Source organism: Mangifera indica, chromosome 18 (genome assembly GCF_011075055.1).
Source record: "Mangifera indica cultivar Alphonso chromosome 18, CATAS_Mindica_2.1, whole genome shotgun sequence".
Classification (NCBI taxonomy): Eukaryota; Viridiplantae; Streptophyta; class Magnoliopsida; order Sapindales; family Anacardiaceae; genus Mangifera; species Mangifera indica.
Genome location: NC_058154.1, coordinates 4930881 through 4950770, shown reverse-complemented (window position 1 = coordinate 4950770; position 19890 = coordinate 4930881). Strand labels below are relative to the sequence as shown.

The 19890-nt window shown below is 35.2% G+C and overlaps 1 protein-coding gene and 1 non-coding gene across 2 annotated transcripts in view; both read left to right on the top strand.

Annotated features, from left to right (window-relative positions):
• The window catches only part of LOC123202282 (sufE-like protein 1, chloroplastic/mitochondrial), a 28810-nt gene extending 27434 nt beyond the window's left edge, over nucleotides 1–1376 (top strand). The window contains exons 2-3 of the mRNA XM_044618110.1: nucleotides 576–675; nucleotides 994–1376. Coding sequence (XP_044474045.1) covers nucleotides 576–675; nucleotides 994–1376 — 483 coding nt within the window. The remainder of the gene's footprint in view (nucleotides 1–575; nucleotides 676–993) is intronic.
• Nucleotides 1377–11636: 10260 nt separating this feature from the next.
• Nucleotides 11637–11743, top strand: LOC123202510. The gene has a single exon (XR_006498983.1). It is a non-coding gene; the product is annotated as a small nucleolar RNA R71 (small nucleolar RNA).
• Nucleotides 11744–19890: the final 8147 nt, after the last annotated feature.

The following is a 19890-nucleotide window of genomic DNA, read 5'->3' as shown; positions in this document are numbered from 1 at the left end:
GACAAGTTTTAGGACTCATGAGATACTAGAAAATATACCTAAGCATGGATATACCACTCTAAGTAAGCATACACAATCTTGAAATGGTGACCACATGCATAACAATAATCCGAATAACAAAATGTGAAAATTGAAACCTCTTCACCAATCATGAACACCCCTTACATTTATTGCTTCTTAAGAACAAAAGTTAAATTCAATTGCACAAGGTTTATCAATTATTAAACCATCAAGACATTATTTAGAAGCATGATCCAAAGATAGCAAGGATTGGGCACTAATTATAGGTTGAAAGGAATAGAGCAATTAAAATGTTGAAACTAAAATTTAACTTGAAAGGAAACTCATGGGCAATAATAGGGAAAATGGAATAGCCTTTAAAAACCAAAGATGAAAGCTGAAAGTTGAAAATTGCGTAAGTTATTGCTGCCAAAGTAGCTATATGGTTTATGTGTGAACAACTAACATACCAGAAAGATAATTTTCTCACTATGTATCGTAAATGAATTCATAATCTATTCTGACACGAGAAATGTTAGCAATCTTGGACCACTCTTCCTTTATTTCTTTTGCAGTGCTATTTCAGTAAAGGACAATTAGAAATATATAATTGCAAAATGGAGGATGACAAATGTTCTGGAAAGAATGACAACTTTGGCCAATCACTAATAGAAAGTTCTTCAAGAGACTTAAGGGTCTTAAAACCCCTAGATGATAAATATTTCAATTTCGAGAATCTTCCAATGGTGTATTGAGTTAGGGAGGTTGGAAGCACCATATTCATTTCCCTTATTAGGAAACAAATTGCATCTAGGCATCCCCTAGTCTTGAGGTTTCTTAAACTGGTGAGCTTATGTAGAAACATCAGCAATTGAAAGTGAGGTTAGTTTGGTAGGAAAGCCTTCCTTGGGAAAAGACATAGTAGTTGGACACTGTCATATTACTAATTGTCAAATTACTTATAGGAATAATGGGTTATTAAATATGTTGAAGTTGATGCAGAGGCTGAGAAGGATAAAGGGTTTGTTGAGGGTTCGAATTTGGAGGCTAAAATTGAAGGTAGTGGTAAGGATTCAATTTTGATTGATGATAATAGAAAATTTTCAATTTTGGAAGGGAATTTGGAGTCAAATGTTGAAATGAATGAGAAATTGGAAACATTGGGGAGTCAAGGGATGCGAGTAAAGGAGAAATCGGAGATGGAGCCGGGGCTTGTAGTGTTAGAAGTGGAAGATATTTCATATCTTCATGCTGGTATGAAAGGGAGTGATGGAGAGAGACATTTTAATGTAAAGGTTGTGTTTGAGGAATTTGAAGAGAAAAGCTTTGTGAAGAAACATAGATTAATGTATGGTTTGTTACAAGATGAGTTGTAGAGTGGGTTGCACGCTTTGTCAGTTGTGGCAAAGATTCCATCTGAAGTTGAGGAGAGATGAATTGGTTGTAAAAGTAAAGATTATAGGTTCATTTCTAAGTATTGCATTGATTCATTTGAAACGTGAGATTATTAAAAATAAAGGTTTACATGTTGATGATATATGAAATGAACGGACTCCACATATCGGTTGTTTTTGTCAAATCTTGGCCAATCTTTTTTTAATTGACTTGTGATGTGTCCAATCAAGTATGTATTATATAGTCAAGTTCAGCTTATGTTGCTTGACAGTACCAATCTATAATGCTTTTGTTAGGTCTCAAGTATACATTAATCAGAAAAAGAGAGCACAGAAGGGTGGGACACATGGTGACAGTATGATCAACAACAAATTAATTCATGCAGAGACATGTGGCAGTGCAATAGTAGAGCAGAAGGCATACATGCAGGCACTAAGACCACCAATAGAAAAGAAAACGACTGATAACAATATAAAGGAGGAGGGAAGCAAAAAGAAGGAAAAATGGTTTTGGGAAAGTACTAGGCCTTTAGAATTGCCTAGGAAAACTTGGGGAAATTTACTTAGTTTGTTTGTGTTAGGATTGTTATTTTTTAGTTGCGTGCTGCAGATTTGAATGTGATGATTTTGTATTCAGATTTTAATTCTAGATGACTGATTGTAAGAATGAACTATTGATTATCTTTTATGAATAGTTTACTGTTCCATTAAAAATTACTAACCTAAGATTGTTAATTTACAATTTGTCCATGATTGCATCGTTCGTGGGAGCTATGGTTACAACTGAGTGGATTTATAGGTGAGATTACAATTTCTAAACTCAAGTAGTAGCATAGTTTCATCAGGCACCTATCAAATTTGGTATTAGAGCCAATGATGAGGATGGAGGCTAAAGTTGACGGAACAGAAAAGGAGTTGGAAACCATGAAGGATAGAATAGATGGGTTCAACGGGAGGTTAGGAGAGATGAACGACATTATACAGAACATTAACGGACGATTGTAGGGCATGAATACTAGAATAGAAACCATGAAAGAGTATCTGAGGGAGTTGAAAGAGCTGTTGATAGTAAGGGACGAGAGACCCTCCAACAAAGGGAAAGCTCCAATAGAGCCCCAATCATCCCCATCGAAGACATCACCGAATGAGGAACCCATACCCCCACCATCGACCAGGTATGTGGAAACAGGACATGAAGGAGTTTCAAGAGAGCAGAGATGAAATCGATGCTAATACCAGAGATAACCGACGTAAAATGGTTCACTGACGTCTAGAGTTACCAGTGTTTGTAGGAGAGGACCCAGTAGGTTGGATATTTCAAGCCGAATAGTATTTTTCCATTAATCATTTAACTAAAAAGGAGAAACTAGTTACGACTACAGTATGCATGGATGGGAAGGCTTTGAGGTGGCTTCAATGGAGCGAAACGAGACAACCCTTTGTTGACTGGAACGAGCTGAAGAGGGAGATGTTGATAAGGTTCCATTTAGCCCATGATGGATCTCTGTATGAGGACCTCATGGCGTTGAGACAAACTGATACAGTGGAAGAATACTGTAGCCAATTTGAGTCCATTTCAACACCTTTGGGTGATGTAGTAAAAGAGGTCCTGCTTTCAGCCTTCATGAATGGACTCAGACAAGAAGTCCACGCAGAAGTGAAGTTTTTTCAACCACCCACGTTAAAAGAGATGATGATCAGGGCACAAAAAATAGAAGAAAAGAATTGGGTCATTGACCCTCGACCCGAAAGCTATCCACCTCGCCCCATTTTCAAGACCCAATACCAAGCCCAAATTCGCCCAATCCACATTATGAACTCAGCTAACCTAACTATCCATAAAGCCTCCTCTTCGACCCAACCTAGTAACCCAAACTCATATTATAACCCGCCCACCTATCGATCCAACCCAACTAACCTATACCCAATCCAAACCGGCCCAACCTGCTCCAACCCGAGTGCTCAAAATTACTCAACTTTACATAACCATCCCACCCCTAACTCTATCACGCCACAACCAAATAGAGGTGTTATCAATTCTGTGACATCGACAATGCCATTAAGACAAGAAAGGAATTACTGATGTCTTTCTAATGAGGAGTTTCGATCTAGACTTGAGAAAGGTATGTGCTTCAGATGTGATGAACGATATTATCAGGCCATAAGTGTCATTTCAAGTAGTTTTGGGTGATGACAGCTTCAAAAGAAGAAGAGGAAAGGGAAAAGATTAAAGCCATTAAAGATGGAGAGGTGAATTTGGAGTTAACTTTAAACACAGCTCAATAGTGGGGATAGACTCTCCTAAGACTATTAAATTTTATGGCTCAATTAATAGAAGAATGGTGGTGGTTTTGTTAGACAACAGGACCACCTACAGTTTCATTTCCAAAAAGTTGGTGAGGGAATTACAATTATCAACTACACCGGTAAGATTCACCGTCATGTTGGGGGATGAGAGAAAGGTAAGAGGTGAAGGCAGGTGTGACAATGTGGAGTTGAAATTTTAAAGGTTATCGGTAGTGCAAAATTTCTTTCCATTTGAATAAGGGAGTATTGACATCATCCTAAGGGTGGATTGGCTATGCAAGCTGGGTAAGGTCAAGGTAAATTGGAATCTTTAAACCATGATTTTTGACTAGGAAGGAAAGAAAGCTCAGTTGAAAGGAGAAACGTCACTGAGTCGTATGGAAACTTCCTTAAAGGTAGTGGTTAATACAGTAAGACAAGGAGGGGAAAGGTATTTGTTAGAACTTAAGGGAATGGAAAGAAGAGAGGAAATGGTCGCCTTATTGAGTGAGCCGAGATTGAGTCAATTGTTGGAAGAATACCAAACCCTATTCCGAGAACTTACAAGGCTCCCACCCAAGTGAACCTATGATCACGCCATTAGGCTTCTACTGTCGGTGTTGCCACCCAATATAAGACCATATCAGTACCCTCATTTCTAAAAAAATGAGATTGAAAAGATAGTTGGCAAGATGATTACAGCAGGTGTTATACGCCCTAGTGTGAGCCCATTCTCCAACCCCGTTTTATTGGTGAGAAAAAAAGGATAATGGATAAAGGTTTTGTGTAGATTATCGTACGTTGAATAAGGTGACGATACCAGATAAATTTCCTATTCTTGCCATAGATGAGCTCTTAGATGAATTAACGGGAGCCGCAATATTTAGCAAATTAGACCTAAAGTTAGGGTATCACCAAATCCGAGTCAAGGAAGAAGACGTGGAAAAGACGGCTTTTGGAATCCATGAAGGCCACTATGAGTTCTTGGTCATGCTGTTTGGGCTCACTAACACACCGGTGATGTTCCAAAATGTGATGAATGAAATATTTAAGCCCTATTTGCGAAAATTTGTATTGGTTTTCTTTGACAACATATTAGTTTACAGTCAAGAGATGGAGGACCATATGGAACATTTACGCATTGTGCTGGAGCTACTGCGCGATCATCAATTAGTGGTGAACAGAAAAAATACGCTTTTGGACAGATACGAATGGAATATTTAGGGCATATCGTATCGGCCAATGGAGTAGAAGCTGACCCGAAGAAAATTTAGGTGATGGTAGAGTGGCTACAGCCAAGGGATTTGAGGGAATTAAGGGGGTTTTTAGGCCTAATGGGGTACTATCGAAAGTTTGTCAAAGGCTACGGAAAGATCGTCGAACCGCTTACTCGATTACTAAAAAAGGATGCCTTTATGTGGGATGAAAGAGCCAGCAAAGCCTTCAAAGAACTCAAAACAACAATGACCATTGTTCCAGTGCTAGTAATGCCAAACTTTTCAAAGGAATTCATAGTTGAGATAGATGCTTCAAGATCGGGTCTAAGAGCTGTGTTAATGCAAGACGGACGACTAATAGTGTTTATTAGCAAAACATTGTCCTTACGAAATCAAGGTAAGTTAGTGTATGAGAGAGAATTGATGGCCATAGTCATGGCATTCCAAAAATAGAGGCACTATTCACTTGGGTGACATTTGAAGTTCTTAGCGGACTAGAGTAGTTTGAAATTCTTAGCGGATTAGCAGGTGCTTGGAAATGACCAGTAGAAATGGGTAATAAAGATGATTGGGTATGATTTTGAGATTCAATACAAGCCAGGATATGAAAATAGAGCTGCTGAGGCATTTTCTCGCCATCCAAACATGGAAGGAGAGATTTGGGCCATTTCGGTAGTACAACCAATAGGGTTAGAAGGCATAGACAGAGAGATTGCTGGGGATGAGAGACTTCAGCGCATTATTCATGATTTAATGGCTGATGCTAAGGCACATGTTGGGTATAAATACAAGAAAGGCAGGCTACTTTATAAGGGCAGAATGGTTCTCACCAGAAACTCTACTTTTATTCCTAAATTCCTAGTTAAATTCCATTCTTCACCATACGGAGGGCACTCAGGCTTTATTCAGACATACAAGTGAATTGTAGCGGTATTATTTTGGGAAGGTGGTACGTGCTATCATTGACACCCAAATTAAATCCTAAATTCCTGCAACAAAAATGTAGTAAAGGAAAGTAGGGATCGTTCCCTCGTACAGCTTTGATTAGTATGTCGTCACAATTAAATTGAAACAAATAAATAAACAGGGGGGGTTTTGAAGTGAATGCAAATTATAATGAAAAACACTAATTAAAAATTCAGTAAAGTAATCTAAAAGGAATAAATCGATTTAACAAACCTTGGTCTTCGGTCACATCCACCATTGGAACTACGATCGATCATCGAAACAAAATATCAAATTAATTATTCAAATATTTATTGTGGTATTAAATTAACCTGTCATTCCTTACGATTAGTTAACCAAAAACATGTATTTCAATTAACCCTTATTGATTAATAATTCGGATACGATCTCGAATTTAATTAAACAATAGCATTACGAATTAGAAAGACCAACGAAGCAAGACAGCACAAACGTATGACGTTGCATTTAATCTAGTTGATTATTTTCCTAGGATTATAGCTTCTGACGCAGCAAACGATAAACCTAGTTGCCACTTCGATTAGATGGATTGAACAATTACGGATTCAGCACCTAAACTAGCCGTAGATTATATTAATTGATAAACTAATCGCGCGCCTTAGAAATCAACCAACACAATCATAAACAAATAATTCAGAAAGATAATCAATACTCGAATAAATAAAAAGATGCATTAAAGAACAAAAATAAATCTCACAATCATTGTAGTTCCATGGTTTCAGATCCCTTCAACCAAGATAAATTATTCAGCCACTGTAGACCATGCTTTTCTCTCTAATTCTCTAAGTACGATGGTTGATAATTCTCAAATAAGAAAATAAGAATATATATATATTATCTTCCTACTAAAAATCTAGAAATTGAATCCTAATCTCCTAATCCAATCAAGCAAAGTGATACATATCTTCCCAAAAAGAAAGGAAAAGATATGTATCTCTAATATATATCCTTCTTCTTAAAATATCATTCCTTATTTAGCTCAATTAATCCTATTTTCCAGCTGGTGATTATCCTTTTCCTAGGAAGCAAATCTTAATATTTTCTGGACTCTTGCAACTGATCTGGGCGTTCAGATCTGCTTTCCGGATTCTGCTCTCATCTTTCACGTGCCCACGTCTAGTCTGCATTATGAAATTTCCAGTTTAATATATCTGCTCCAGTTTTGCCTCTTTTTGGCCAAACTTATTCCAAAATTGCTCAAAGCTTCCTAAATGCAAAAAGATAAGTAATTCCATTAGATTGAATCAAATTTCCACATAACACAAGGGAATTATAAATCAAAATAATAACAATTAATGGCCTTATCAAATTCCCCCACACTTATCTTTTGCTCGTCCTCGAGTAAAACAAAAACAAAACAAAACAAACACAAAAATGTTTCATCAATCTCTTTTCTCACGATATCAAACAGTGTACATATCTTAAGATTCAAACCAACCAAGATTCAAGCATCAACACACATCATTATCAAACTTTACAAGGAAGTATGCACAAAGACAAATCAAGATAATTGCATTCTAAAGCATGTATAAAGCTTTGGTGAATCATCCTCATGGTTATCACTCATATCACTCATGCGTTTAATGGTTTGGTGTTTCGCTCAAATTCTTCCAATGCAAACATTCTACCATAAGCTTGCTCATGCACCAAATCTCCACCACTTAGATTATATACATGCATAAATCAAAAGGACTTTATTTTAGGTTGTAATGGGGCTTTGGGTAAAGGTGAGGATTAATGGATACAAAAGGTTAAAACCATGAATATTAACAAAACATTTAAACACATAAGGGCAACAAAAATGTAAAGCTAAAGCCACCACATTCACCACATTTCTTTGCTACTTGCCATTGCCTTTCTCTTCTCTCTTTTTCAACTTATTTTCTTTTTTTTTTTCTTTTCTGTTTTCTTCTCTTTTTTTTTTTTTTCAGCATTTTTTTTCCTTGAATAACTAAGAGAATTGAAAATAAAGCTAGCAACATAGGGCAGTAACAATAACAACATAAGGCAATAACTAAGAGAATTTAAGTCCTCTTTTCCCCCACACTTAAAATTCTTCAAGATCGCAAATTCACCCAGCAACAAATTTTTAGTTTAAATGCCCTGCTAATTTTCATGGTTGGGTGAGGATTTTTACTTGAAGGCTTGGGTTTGTAATATGGTTTTAGCACAAAGAATCAAGGGTTTTGTAAGGCTCAAGGGGTTAACTAGGGAAATTAAAATAGGTTGGCTTTTTAAGCTAAAGGTTTTAAACAAGAATGCCTTTATCATTTCCATGCATGCATATTTCAATGTGGTCTCGAAACGGTTCAAAGCAAGTTCTAGAGATATATTCACATGGGAGAATATCACTCATCAAAGAAAATATAGATTGATATGTATGTTTCAATCTTTTTCGGCTCAAAACTCAAGGGATAAATAAATTCACCTCAACTTCAAACAAACTCTAGCACTCAATTATCAAAATTTGTTTAAGTGCATACCCCTAATTAATCTAACAAATCAGTGTACAATGCTCTCCTATTGAATCGGCTAAATTCCAAAGCATGCATACAAATTAATTCATTCAAAGTGAAATTAATGGACTGTTTAGCTGACTAAAAACAGGGAAGGATACACTAGCTGCCATAAAAATCAAACTTTATCCAGCAAGGAGCAGCAACATAGACAAAACAAAGCAAAAATTTTAGGCATAACAGAATACGCCTAACACAAGGAAGACAGAACAAAAAAAAAATTGACAGAGAAACAGAATAGAATAAAAGCAGAACAGAGAAGACTAGAGCAGAAAAGAACAGAACAAGTAAAAAAAACAGAGCAGAAAAAAATAAATAAATAAAATAAAACTGAAAGACATAATAGTACACAACAGAAAAATAAACAGCAGAAAAATAAAACACAAATGAACCCTCCCCCACACTTAAACCAAACATTGTCCTCAATGTTTAAACAAAACATAATATAATGAGAACTGAAATTTAAAAGAAAAGGGAAAGAAGACTTCTCTGGATTTGGGGAAAAGGAACAGTAGTTCGAATTTTTGGAGAGTTGCAATTGATGGAAGATTCTTCAGATTTTGATAACAGCTCTGGTGTAGGAGGCCTCCGATGGGTGGGTTTTTGCTACTCTTTGATGCTTGTGAATGAGTTCTGACCATGGCGTTGCAGAATGAGGAAAGGGGCTGCTAGGTTTTTATTTTAGTTGAAGAGAAATTATGAGGCGTAGGTTTGGCAAATATGGTCTCTGGAAGCATATAAACCCAGCCTTATAATTACACTAAATCATATGGCCCCCTTGAATTTAAGAAAATAGCAAAGCAGAAGCTAGACTTTTGACGGAAGCACATGACCCAGTTCCAGAATACCAAAATGTAGATTTCTCCCTCATGAACATTTACAGACAGCTCACTGGAACCTGCAGGAGGAAGAAGACGATTGAACAGTAACATGAAAATAAATTAAAATAAGCCTAAGCGAAAATCATAAAATAATTGCTAATTAAATATCTTAAAATCATAAACTAAAATTTAAAACTAAAATTGGAAAACATAAACCGAAATTAAAGCAAATGTCTAGAAAATTAAAATTTAAGCATTAATCAAAATAAGATTGAAAGCTTGGGTTGCCTCCCAAGTAGCGCCTTTGTTTACAGTCGTTGGCTCGACGTAATGCCTTCATTTATTTATCCGGGATCTTTCAACTCCACTTCTCTGATGTTTTCAGCTGGCACTTCTTTGTAAAACAGTTTGAGTCTATAGCCATTAACTTGAAATACTTTTGATGTCGCTAAGCTCTGAATCTCTAGCTTCTTCGGAATTTGCACCAATTTCTCTTCTTACTGCTCATTTAACTTGCTGGAAATGATCACTGGTAAGATTTTCCCATCTCCTAGGTACACATATTTAAGGTGATTTGGAAGAGATTTCAGCTCCAGCTCTGGTACCTACAAAATAGAAGGTAACAATTTTTCATTAGGCACTGGCAGCTCAATATAAAATAAATTACCTATATTTTTCAGCTCTCTGAATTCATTCATCTTTGTCCCTGCATTCTGCACATCTGAATTTATTTAAATTCATCTCTTTCTTTCAAAATATTTTTATGGTTAGCCACCTTAACTCATCATCAACATCAAATATATCCTGCTCTAGAGAGTCAATTAAATCAAATGAATACACAGGAAAATTCACATCAGAATATTTCATAGCATCATAAATATTAAATTGGACAGCTTCACCATCAAACTCCATGGTCAGTGTGCCTTTGTGAACATCAATTTTCGTTTTAGCTGTTTTTAGAAAGGGTCTTCCTAGCAAAATAGGTGCAGATTGGTCATTATTTTCCATGTCAAGAACATAAAAATTAGCTGGGAAAATTAATTTATCATTAACCTGAACAAGAACATCTTCAATTAACCCCTTGGGATATACATTTGATTTATCAGCCAACTGAATAACTGTGCCAGTTTTTTCTAAAGGTCCAAGATTAAAAGCAGAATAAATGGAATATGGCATTACATTAATAGATGCTCCTAAATCTAACATGGATTTTTTAATTTTTGTGCTCCTATTGTGCAAGGGATGCAAAACATACCTGGATCTTTGCATTTTTCAGGAAGATTTTTGCGAATTATGGCTGAAACATTTTCTCCTACCTCTATTTTTTCATACCTTTTGAGTTTTTGCTTTCTTTTCAATGTACACAGCTCTTTCAAAAATTTAGCATAGCGAGACACTTGTTTTATTGCATCAAACAGTGGAATATTGACTTCACAGTCTCGAAAGGTCTCATATAAATCCGCATTACGTTCGTACTTCAGTTTTAAAGCTTCAGGAAAAGGAGGAACAGGTTTGTATTCGCTAAAAGAAAGATATTTACCTGTCGCTACCTTTTCGGAAGAATTATTTTCTGCTGCCAATTTTTCTCTGTTTTCTGTTGGCTGTGTTGGTGCAAGTTGTGCTTTAATTGGCATCTCCAGCTCCTTTCCACTCCTCAACATTATGGCACTAACATTCTTCTTTGGGTTCATCACAGTTTGTGACGGCAGTTTGCTTGAATTTTGTGCTTCCAGCCTATTGATTGCAATAGCCATCTGACTCATTTGATTTTCCAAATTTTGAATGCTGATTCTGGTTTCCTGTTGAAATTTCACAGTGTTAGTAGCCAAACTTTTAACAATATCTTCAAGAGATGTACCTGAATTAGAATTTTGAGTTGGTTGCTGCTGTCTAGGAATATAATACTGTTGGTATGGCTGAAAATTATTTGAAAGCTGATCCACATGTGCATTCCCATAACGAAAATTAGGATGATCTCTCCAACCTGAATTATAAGTATTCGAATAGGGATTATAATTATGATTTCGCTGCTGCTGTCCTAAAAATCCCCCCACTGCATTAGCATGTTCAGAGTAGTCATCTTGAAGTGTTGGGCACATATCAGTTGGATGTCCTCCTATTGAACAAATTCAGCAAACTTTTGCCGCCTCTATTTTTCCTACAGCCATTTAACGTACAAGAGTAGTTAAATCATCAAGTCGTCTCTCAAGAGAAGATACATTTACCTCATTGACACGCCGAGACGAATGGTCTAATCTATTCCCAAATTGTTGTGAATTCGACGCCATATTTGCAATTAAATTTCGAGCTGTTTCAGGTGTTTTGTCAGCCAATGCTCCACCACTTGCTGCATCAATCATATTTCTCTCATTCGATAGAAGTCCTTCATAGAAATATTGAATAAGCAGCTGGTCACTAATTTGGTGATGTGGACAGCTCGCACAGAGTTTTTTAAAGTGCTCCCAATATTCGTATAAAGACTCTCCACTCTGCTGCCTAATGCCACAAATTTCTTTCCTTATGCTGGCTGCTCTTGATGCTAGAAAAAATTTCTACAGAAATAATCTTTTCATCTCATGCTAAGTAGTGATACTTCCAGCAGGTAGATAATACAACCAATCTTGCGCATCATCTTTCAAAGAAAATGAAAAAGCCCTCATCTTGATTTGTTCTTCGATTACTCTATTCGGTTTCATTCTGGTGCACACCACATGAAATTCTTTCAAATGTTTATGAGGATCTTCACCTGCGGAACCACAAAAAATAAGTAAAAGATGAATTAGTCCAGATTTTAATTCGAATGTGGTATTAACATCTAAATTCGGAAAAGTAATGCAGTGTGGTTGTTGATTTAAATTTGGAGCAGCAAACTCTCTTAAAGTCTGATTTTCAGCCATGTTTTCCTCTGTTTCGTGAATAGATTTGTGTGCTTGCAGTCTCCTTTTCGCTTCTTTTCTCAGCCCTTTTGCAGTCTTTTCAATTTCTGGATCAAACTGTAAACTAGCTTGTTTCAAAGATCGCGTAACGAACATACAAATTAAAAACTCCCCGACAACGGCGCCAAAATTTGGTATGTGTTGTCGTTGACACCCAAATTAAATCCTAAATTCCTACAACAAAAATGTAGTAAAGGAAAGTAGGGATCGTTCCCTCGAAGAGCTTTGATTAGTATGTCGTCACAATTAAATTGAAACAAATAAATAAACAGGGGGGGTTTTGAAATGAATGCAAATTATAATGAAAAACACTAATTAAAAATTCAGTAAAGTAATCTAAAAGGAATAAATCGATTTAACAAACCTTGGTCTTCGGTCACATTCACCATTGGAACTACGATCAATCATCGAAACAAAATATCAAATTAATTATTCAAATATTCATTGTGGTATTAAATTAACCTGTCCTTCCTTACGATTAGTTAACCAAAAACATGTATTTCAATTAACCCTTATTGATTAATAATTCGGATACGATCTCGAATTTAATTAAACAATAGCATTACGAATTAGAAAGACCAACGAAGCAAGACAGCACAAACATACGACGTTGCATTTAATCTAGTTGATTATTTTCCTAGGATTATAGCTTCTGACGCAGCAAACGATAAACCTAGTTACCACTTCGATTAGATGGATTGAACAATTACGGATTCAGCACCTAAACTAGCCGTAGATTATATTAATTGATAAACTAATCGCGCGTCTTAGAAATCAACCAACACAATCATAAACAAATAATTCAGAAAGATAATCAATACTCGAATAAATAAAAAGATGCATTAAATAACAAAAATAAATCTCACAATCATTGTAGTTCCATGGTTTCAGATCCCTTCAACCAAGATAAATTATTCAGCCACTGTAGACCATGCTTTTCTCTCTAATTCTCTAAGTACAATGGTTGATAATTCTCAAATAAAAAAATAAGAATATATATATATTATCTTCCTACTAAAAATCTGGAAATTGAATCCTAATCTCCTAATCCAATCAAGCAAAGTGATACATATCTTCCCAAAAAGAAAGGAAAAGATATGTATCTCTAATATATATCCTTCTTCCTAAAATATCATTCCTTATTTAGCTCAATTAATCCTCTTTTCCAGCTGGTGATTATCCTTTTCCTAGGAAGCAAATCTTAATATTTTCTGGACTCTTGCAGCTGATCTGGGCGTTCAGATCTGCTTTCCGGATTCTGCTCTCATCTTTCACGTGCCCACGCCTAGTCTGCATTACGAAATTTCCAGTTTAATATATCTACTCCAGTTTTTCCTCTTTTTGGCCAAACTTGTTCCAAAATTGCTCAAAGCTTCCTAAATGTAAAAAGATAAGTAATTCCATTAGATTGAATCAAATTTCCACATAACACAAGGGAATTATAAATCAAAATAATAACAATTAATGGCCTTATCAGAAGGTATAAAGGCTAACATACGGAGATATGTAATGGAGTGTGAGACTTACCAGTGAATGAAGTACAAAGCTACAAGTCCAGTAGGTTTGCTCTAACCTTTACCTATACCTTCAAATATGTAGGACGATGTCTCGATGGATTTTATCATGAGGCTACCAAAGGTAGCGGGTAACGACACCATTCTTGTTGTGGTCAATCGATTAACTAAGTATGCTCATTTCATTGCCCTTCGACACCCTTACACAACAGTTGACGTGGCCAAAAAATTTATAAAAGAGGTGATTAGACTACACAACTTTCCTCGTTCAATCGTGATAGACCATGACAGATTATTTTTGAGTCAATTCTGAGAGAAATCTTCAAGGCAGCGGGCACCGTTTTCAAGTTTAGCTCAACCTACCATCCTCAATTCGACGACCAAACAGAGGTAGTTAACTAGAGTTTGGAAACTTACTTACATTGTTTTTGTTGTACGCAACCACGACAGTGGCATTCATGGTTATCATGGGCTGAATATTGGTTTAACACAACCTACAATAGCTCAATGAAAATGACACCATTCAAGGCTCTCTATAGAAGGGAATTACCAACTTTATTACACTATGTGAAAGAAGTAAACAATCTAATTCATGAATGGAATATTATTCTGGATGAGATGAAAAACCATTTACATAGGGCTCAGGATAGAATGAAAAGGTTTGCTAGCAGAGGCAAGAGAGAAGTGCAATTTCAAGTGGGCGATCAAGTGTTCCTCAAAATGCAACCTTACTAGTTTCGTTCGTTGGCAGTTAGATGAAATGAAAAGTTGAGTCCTCACTTCTATGGACCTTACGAGGTGTTGGAAAAAATTGGGAAGCAGCCTACCATTTATCGTTACCTCCCACAACTAAGATACATTCGGTCTTCCAAGTGTCATAATTAAAAAAACAAATTGGAGATTCATCAATAGTTCAACCTCTTCCAAAATGTATGGTTGAAAATGGAGAACTAAAACCTCAGCCCTCGGAAATCTTAGGACACCGTTATTCATCGCAAGGTGAGTTGGAGATCTTGATAAAATGGGAAAACCTGTCAAACTGTGAAAACTCTTCGGAATCCTTCAATGCCTTCAAACAAACTTTCCCTTTCTTTCACCTTGAAGACAAGGTGCCTCTCGATGGGAGAGATAATGTTAGGTCTCGAGTATACATTAATCGAAAAAAGAAAGCACATGAGGGTGGGACACGTGGCGGCAGCAGGATCAACAACAAATCAATTCATGCAGAGACATGTGGCAGTGCAATAGTGGAGCAAAGGGCATGCATGTAGGCACTAGGACAACCAACAGAAAAGAAAACGACTGATAACAATATAAAGGAGGAGGGAAGCAAAAAGAAGGAAAAAGGAGAAGAAAAAATGGTTTTGGGAGAGTACTAGGCCTCTAGAATTGCCTAGGGAAATTGGGGAAATTTACTTGGTTTGTTTGTGTTAGGATTGTTATTTTTCAGTTGGGTGCTGCAGATTTGAATGTGATGATTTTGTATTCGGATTTTAATTCTAGATGACTGATTGTAAGTATGAACTATTGATTATCTTTTATGAATAGTTTATTGTTCCATTAAATGTTACTAGCCTAAGATTGTTAATTTACAATTTGTCCGCAATTGCATCGTTCGTGGGAGCCGTGGTTACAACTGAGTGGATTTACAGGTGAGATTACAATTTCTGAACTCAAGCAGTAGCATAGTCTCATCAGGTACCTATCAGCTTTAAACTACAGAGTTTGGTATTGTTTTTGTGTGCTGCTGATTCAGACTGTGAGGGTTTGGGGTTCTTTCTTATTATATATAATAAGATGATTTAGTTGATTGCTATTGATCATTTATGTTCTAAATTGTTCACTATAATGTAATAAAAAATATCCATCACAAGAAAGATTTAAATTTTGCTCAAGTCAGTGAACAACATCAATAAATCATTTCTTCTGCATCTTGCTGAGTTCTTCAAATTCTAAATGTAATACATCTAAAACCCTTGCATGAAATGCACGTGTACACGTTTATTGGTGGAAGATCTAGTTATGGCATGCTACTCTGCCTGGACAACCTTTCCTCGTGAAAACTTGTGTCATTCCATTTTCTCTAGATATTGGTTATTAGTTTCTTCTATCTGCTCTATAGGCTATGTTTTGAGTTTATGCTTGTCGAATAAGAAAAAGACTCTCAGGGATTAGTTTGTCAGAACGGAAAATAATTCTTGTGTATGTATAGAGCTTATCAGAATGTCTTTTACATCAGAGTTGCTTTAATTGCTTCTTAGATCTAGTGTCTATCGGATGTAAAAAGGTGAGATACAGTAGTGTCGAAAAAATGTTTCTGGATTTTCATCTCATTGTTTTGCAGTCATGAGCAATTTGAACACTAGTTCAAGGACCTGTCATCTCTATCTGGCATCTGCTATGACCAAATCTTGATTTCATCTTAAAACTTGCTCTTATGTTATACTTAATCCGGTTGGTCAACACCTGCTTCCGAAGTTCTACACCAAAATTTTGCTGTATATAGACCAAGTTCAATATCATGTGAACTGACGCTAACCTTTATTCCCCAGGTTGCTGACTGAAAGGCTGCATAATCTGAGTGGAGATCAGCTTGTCAAAGAAGTAAAGCTCTACTTCCAGCTACTAAAATTTCACACCAATTTTCCGATTTGGGTTAGAAAAATTTGCCAGAAAGGTTAAGTAACCATTGAAATGCTCTGCCGAGTTAAAGTAGATGGTGCTGAGAGTAGCACTGAAAGTGTCAGACAACTTGCCAGGAAGGTTTGTTTAAATAATTCTGCACCAAACCATAGTTTGGCGGATTACAGATGTTACTCTGAATTTGCTTTCTGGCTTTTGAAATTGTAGTAAGTCGCTTATTCATAATCATATATGTTTTGACTTAGTAAAATTACAATCATTAAATCTGGGAGATCATCCATAGATGAAACCCAAATGAACTGTAATCTCCCTCTAGCCATAGAATTATCCTAGAAACCAAGATTAAATTGACACTTCATGTTTCAGTGAATTTGCATGGTTGAGGCAAATGGATGAGTGAGCATCAGGTAATGAGGTAAAAAACTTAAGTAAAGAATGCATAGGTGCTTAAACTTGAAAAATTAACTTTTCTGGCATTAAAATAATAGGTGATAGATGAGATGATGTTTCATACCCTTTCAACGTATTTTTGTAAATTTTCTAGGCAAGGGAAAAAAATTTTTATCAAGTGTTTAACTGAATTTATTTTTTTAAATTATTAAAGTTTTGTTCACTTTAATCGCTTATAGGTAAATAAATGAAAATTTCGAAGTTAAGGATTGAAAACTTCGAAAAAAAAGATATTTTGGGTGGAAAATAGTCATTTGGCCCTAAAAAGAACTACCCTCAGTGATTTGACTATTTATTTATTCGATTATTTTAAACTCAAAAGTTCAGTTTAAAACTTAAATATTTATTTTTAATAAAAAATTAAACTGAGCAGCTCTGTTTTTTAATTTATCGGAATTTATTTTTTTTTCAATTTATAGAATTAAAGGATTCATACTCACGACATACAAATAAAATTCACAAAACTATTTATGGGTAGCAATTTTTTTTATCGTTGATAACCATACAACTGCAAAGGATGATAGTTTTCAATATTGAAAATGAAAGTGACTTCATGAAAACAATATCAAGAGGTTCAAATTTCAAAAGCTTATTATAGTTTAATTACGGAATATACACAAATACAAAGAATGTATTAATTGACTTCATGAAATAATTCTAATATATTATTAATACAAAAATATTTTAAAACATATATAAGAAAAAAAAACTTTAATATACGTGTTATCTTAACCAAATTCATTTTTACATTATAGCAGTAAATTTAAAATACTCTACTGTAATAGTAATTTTTAGGCCAAAGGATTACTCCACTCTCCTCCCCCCCTTTCTTTTCCCTCCAAAGTTTTAGTACGTTGTCAAATTCACACCCATAAGCTTTGAAAAACCTAAAGTTTCACCTATAGGCTAACCTCTGTTAAAAAAGTAAGGGTAAAATTGTTATTTCATTAATAATATTAAAAAATATAAAATTCATTATGTTTTCCCCTCATAATTTTAAAAATTAACAATTTCACCCTTGTCTAAAGTCTTCCAACTTTTAGAAGTAACATTCTCCCTCCCAAAACCTAGGGTTTATTTTCCAAAGGTTCTCTAGTCATCGGAGAAAACACTTCAACCCACGAATTGCTGACCATCCTTTATCTCTCCGAAGCTTCCAGATGACACAATGAAGAGACGTCTTTGTCAACTCCATGATTCTTTTGGAATTGAAGAAGACGCTCGTCTTCATTGATTCATCTAGAATCAATGAAGACTTTACATATTTAGATAAATTGAGGTGTCTTCATTGATTCATCTGGAATCAATGAAGACACATCTTCTTCGTTTCTTCTTACCTCAAAAAGTGAAGATCTAGTGGTTGGAGATGGTGGGTTATAGTGCTGTTGTCGATGGCTGGAAAGAGTCTAGAAAATAATTCCTAGGTTTTAAGGGGGAAAATGTTACTTTTGAAAGTTAGAAAACTTTAGGGTAGGGTGAAATTGTTAGTTTTTAAAACTTAGGGGAGAATAGAATAAATTTTATATTTTTTAATATTGCTAGTAAAATGATGATTTTACCCTTATATCTAGTAGAAAATTTTAACGATAGTTGACTCATGGGTGTAACTTGGGTTTTCAAACTCTACAAATGTGACTTTTAAACCGCACTTAAACTTGGATGGGAAGTTGTCCTTTGGCTTGATTTTTATTTTCAATAATAAAACATTAATCATCATTTCACAATTCTTTACATCACTCTTATACATTTCCAATAACCTCACTTAGCTCTTGACATGACACTTGAAGACTAGTTGACAAGAGACAAGGGAAAATATGTGTTATTTTCCCATTAATTTTCACTGAGAAAATATGTCTAATTATGCATAGCCATCCACTTTCTATCCCCATCAAGGATAAGGTTGTACAACTAGCTACAGCCTTAATTTCTCTAATCTCCAATCTCTCCCTTGATTATCGTTATTCTTGCTTGAAGAAAGATAGATACATCATACATCTGGCATCCTTTCAAATTTTAGTAAGTGCAAGCATTGAATTGGTTGCTTTCATTTATCTACAATTTCCTTAAAAGTGTAAATGAACTATTTTTTATCCCTAAACATCTAAAAAGGAATTTGTATTTTAATCTGTTCATCCATATATAATGATAAAACTCATGTTGGGATCTTGTTAGATGGGCTAAAAGTTTGTAAATAATTTTTTCGATTGTTTCTTACATGTTGGATAATATTATTACACATTTTTTATATCAATGCAGTTAGTAACAAGGAAAATGTGAGATATGGCAAAGGTTGTAGTAACCTTTGTAATACAAACATTGAATGGCTAGCTTCTCTAAGAAATCCAGTTGTTTGGAAGTGTTAAACAAGTAGTTGAAAATATCACACATGAACTAAAGAGCATTAGATCTTTACTTAAGGATGCTGATAAGAGAGCTACATAAGAAAAAGAAAAATGAGTAGGAAGCAATGAAGGTGTTAAAAGTTAGGTGCAACAATTGAAGGAAAAAGCTTTCTAGATTGAAGATGTCATTGATGTGTACAATGAAAACGACAAGACTTTCTCATGGCAAAGGTTTCAATAGGTATGTTTATAAAGCTTGTTGCTTTATAAAGATGTCAAAACTACAACATCAAATTGCCACTGAGATATAAGATATTAAATTATCACTTGTCGAAATACAACGAAGAGGAGAATTTTACAACTTTAGGTACGTTGATCAAGGATCAGACAATGGAAGGAGAAATGTTATCCCTCATGACTCTAGAGTTGGTTTTTTTTTTTATTGATGACACTGAAGTTATGGGTATTGAATCTACTAAAACAAATTGATTAATTTGTTGGTCAATGAAATATCCAATATTCGATTAGTGATTACGGTGGTGGGTGAAGGAGGACTTGGCAAGACCACTTTTGTTAGGAATATTTATAACAATGATGTAGTGAAAAAGCATTTTGATCATCAAGCTTGGATCATAGTTGGGAAAGAATACTTGAAGAAAGATTTACTATAGAGCCTTATACAAGAACTTCACCATTTAACTAGGTCCATTCTATTAGAGGCAAACAAAATGGAAAAAATGGTTTTGATCATGATGTTGAAGGAAAACTTAAAAGGACAACTGTTACA